Source organism: Rutidosis leptorrhynchoides, chromosome 5 (genome assembly GCF_046630445.1).
Source record: "Rutidosis leptorrhynchoides isolate AG116_Rl617_1_P2 chromosome 5, CSIRO_AGI_Rlap_v1, whole genome shotgun sequence".
Lineage (NCBI taxonomy): Eukaryota > Viridiplantae > Streptophyta > Magnoliopsida > Asterales > Asteraceae > Rutidosis > Rutidosis leptorrhynchoides.
The window spans coordinates 61,580,535-61,583,601 of record NC_092337.1 but is presented as its reverse complement, the minus strand read 5'-3'; the positions used below and the strand labels follow the sequence as shown (position 1 = coordinate 61,583,601).

At 36.4% G+C, this 3,067-nt stretch overlaps 1 protein-coding gene across 1 annotated transcript; it reads right to left on the bottom strand.

Moving 5' to 3' along the window:
• Window positions 1–409: 409 nt before the first annotated feature.
• LOC139848678 (serpin-ZX-like) lies at window positions 410–1,432 on the bottom strand. Its single transcript, XM_071838389.1, has 2 exons — window positions 1,043–1,432; window positions 410–964 (listed from the first exon to the last, which is right to left on the bottom strand). Exons 1-2 carry the CDS (start codon window positions 1,430–1,432, stop codon window positions 410–412), a joined length of 945 nt encoding a protein of 314 aa, XP_071694490.1.
• Window positions 1,433–3,067: the final 1,635 nt, after the last annotated feature.

The following is a 3,067-nucleotide window of genomic DNA, read 5'->3' as shown; positions in this document are numbered from 1 at the left end:
TATATTCTGTATTAAAGATTGGAAGTGGTTGGTATCGTTGTTATTAAACCTGGCTTTGACAACATATTTGGAGTAGAAGCACGACAAAGTATATCAGACTTGTTATGGATTTGTGGGGCTTTCTCACGCCCAAAACGTCCATGTTTTTATCAAAAATATTGACTAGGGCCTTACTTGTGGGACGAAAGTGCACATGTTGGGCGTTTTAGGTTATGTGTTCAAATATAAACCCTTCTCATTATTAAAGACATAAGACAGAGACAGTGAGACGAACATACTACTCTGTATGATAGAGTAACATACTGTGATAGAGAGTTGCTATTATTACCAATGGTAAAGTACAGTAAAAATATCATAATTTAGAAATAGAACAATATGGAACCATCATGTGAGCGAAGACGCCTAAATTCTACATCGAAGAAACACTTGGGTCAATAACTTGTCCTATAAACAGCACAACACCACTTATATCATCTCTTATGACAAACAAAAATGGATGATCAGCCACAAAATCGACCATATAATCATAACGTGACCTGAATGCCTCAGCATATGCAGAGGCTGCAGCAGCTTCAGTGCCTTCTTCATTCACCTCCACAAAAGATTTATGATAAATACTCGAAACATATAGGTCTTGACCCACGATAGAGTCAACTATTTCGGTCAAACCTTCTTCACCACTAAAAGGCAACACCAGACCTAGTTCCTTCAACACTTCAGAAGCTTCAAACCCAAACTCGATCATGAAGGGTACTTGAACTTTGCTACCATCAAGAAGGTGAAAGTCAAAGTCTTTAGTTTTTGACGGGTCAAACTTCTCACCCCAGGCACCTTTAAAATAAATTGCATTTGCAAATATGAGCCTCGTTGAGTTGTTAACTGCGCCAGCAGGAAGTATGTCTTTGATGAGACTATTAGTTTGTTTTTCGACCCACAAATTCTCTTCCTTAGCTACCTCAGCAGCCTTCATTATCAGAACAACAACAAATATTAGTTCATGTTATATCAACAAGTATAACAAATGAAAATATATAAGAATGACCTTGGTCTTGAAATCGACTCGACTAGAAAAGGCATTAAACACAGTATCTGCAACTTGTTTAAATGAAGGTTTTAAAGAAAGTGTTTGTTTAACCCAAACCCCATTTGCATAACTCAATTGAGGTCCTCCGCTTAGGCTACCATCAGCGAGTACCCATGACACAATCTGTGACAACAAAGCGTTGAGATCATCGATGGTGTTTGTTTTGAGAAAAGAAAGCAGTTGATTAAGTGTTTGGCCTTTGGAACCGGCGACAATCAAGCCCAGGACAACATGGATCGAAAGTGGAGAGAAAACAAAGTTTGAGTTATTGGACTTGGTGGTTAGGAGGGTGTTTGCGAGTGTGGTTGAAACATGTGTCTGGTTTTTGATAAATTGGTGAATGTCCATTGAGAGTTTGTGGTGAGGTCCCGCGCTCGGGAGGCTTGATTACCCAAGGTTTTACCTTTTATGGGGAGACAATGTGCCCGTTCATAGAAAAGTTTCCTCGCTTACCAAAAAAACAATGCATAAATTCACATAATTAAAAAGGATAAATTGAGCATTGATAAATGTATATTATTTACATAGAGTGCCAATGAAGCATTGCTTCAACGGCATCCCGTTCACTTTGTGTGTTAGGGTTGGGGGTTAAGTCATGGGTTCGAGCCTCGCTCTGCCCATCCTATTAATTAATCTGCCTGAAATATGGATATTCAGATTGACCCAGGGGGATTTTCTCCCGGATCCATTCAGGATTCAAACCCCGTCCACCTGCCCCTCGGGATGGTTAAAGGATCGGGTTCCTGTAATACGATTTGGGTTTCCTCCCAAACGCGTGTGTGTATGCAAATGATGAGTGTCGTTGAAATAAATGATACACTGATGCAGCTTGCCGTTCAAAAAAATATATATATTATTTACATAGAGTTGTAATCATGTGAATCTAACAATTTGCTTAAAATTCAAGGGATCAATCAGAGCGCGACAATCACATGCGATTGACACCTTTTTAAAATATATATATATATATATATATATATATATATATATATATATATATATATATATATATATATATATATATATAAATTTTCCCAAAAAAAAATTCGAATTTTTTTTTTGTGCTTTTCAATTTTTTTTTATTTAAAAAAAAAAAAAACTTAGTCTGATTTAGAGTTTAGGGTTTTGATTTAGTCCCTAAACCCAAAAACCATAATCTTAAACTCTAAACCGTTCGTGTTAAAAACTCAATCTAAACTCTAAATGTAAACCCTAAACCCTAATTTGTTAAACCCAAATTTCTAAACCCTAATTGTTAAACCCTAGTTGCTAAACCCCAAACCTTTTGAAGGTTTATGGGTTTAGGGTTTAAGATTTGGGGTTTAGGGTTAAAGGTTAAGGAAGTCAATCACATGTGAACAACAGTTTTGACTAAATGTGTGAACAAGTGATTGTCACACTCTGATTGATCTCTTGGATTCCAAGCAAATTGTTGAATCCAAAAGAATATTTCACTATTTACGTAAATAAATTAACAATATGAACAATGTTTTATAGTCAAACTTTACCTACTTATAGTAGCTGGGTGGTGTTCACAACGTTTTTTCCTCTTAATATTATACTATGAATGAAGATTACTCATAGTTTCTGACGTGTTAACGTTTTTTCCTCTTAATCACGGGCGTCCGAAAACGGGCGTTTTCGCGGGTGTCCAGAAAAGCTCGTTTTCACGGGGAGCCCGGAAACGCGCGTTTTCACGGGTCGCCCTGGAATGCGTGCTTTCACGGGCGCCCGGTGTCATAACCCGGATTTTTCCATGATTATATATTATATGAGATTAATATTTGCATGAATAAATGTTTCCAACATGTTAAGCAATCAAACTTGTCAAGACTTGATTAATTGAAACGGTTTTTATGTAAACGTTTGACCACCCAGTTTGTCCGATGATTCACGAACGTTATAACTAGTAAATGAAATGATAATATATATATATATATGGACATATATATATATGGACATATATATATGTTTAACATGATA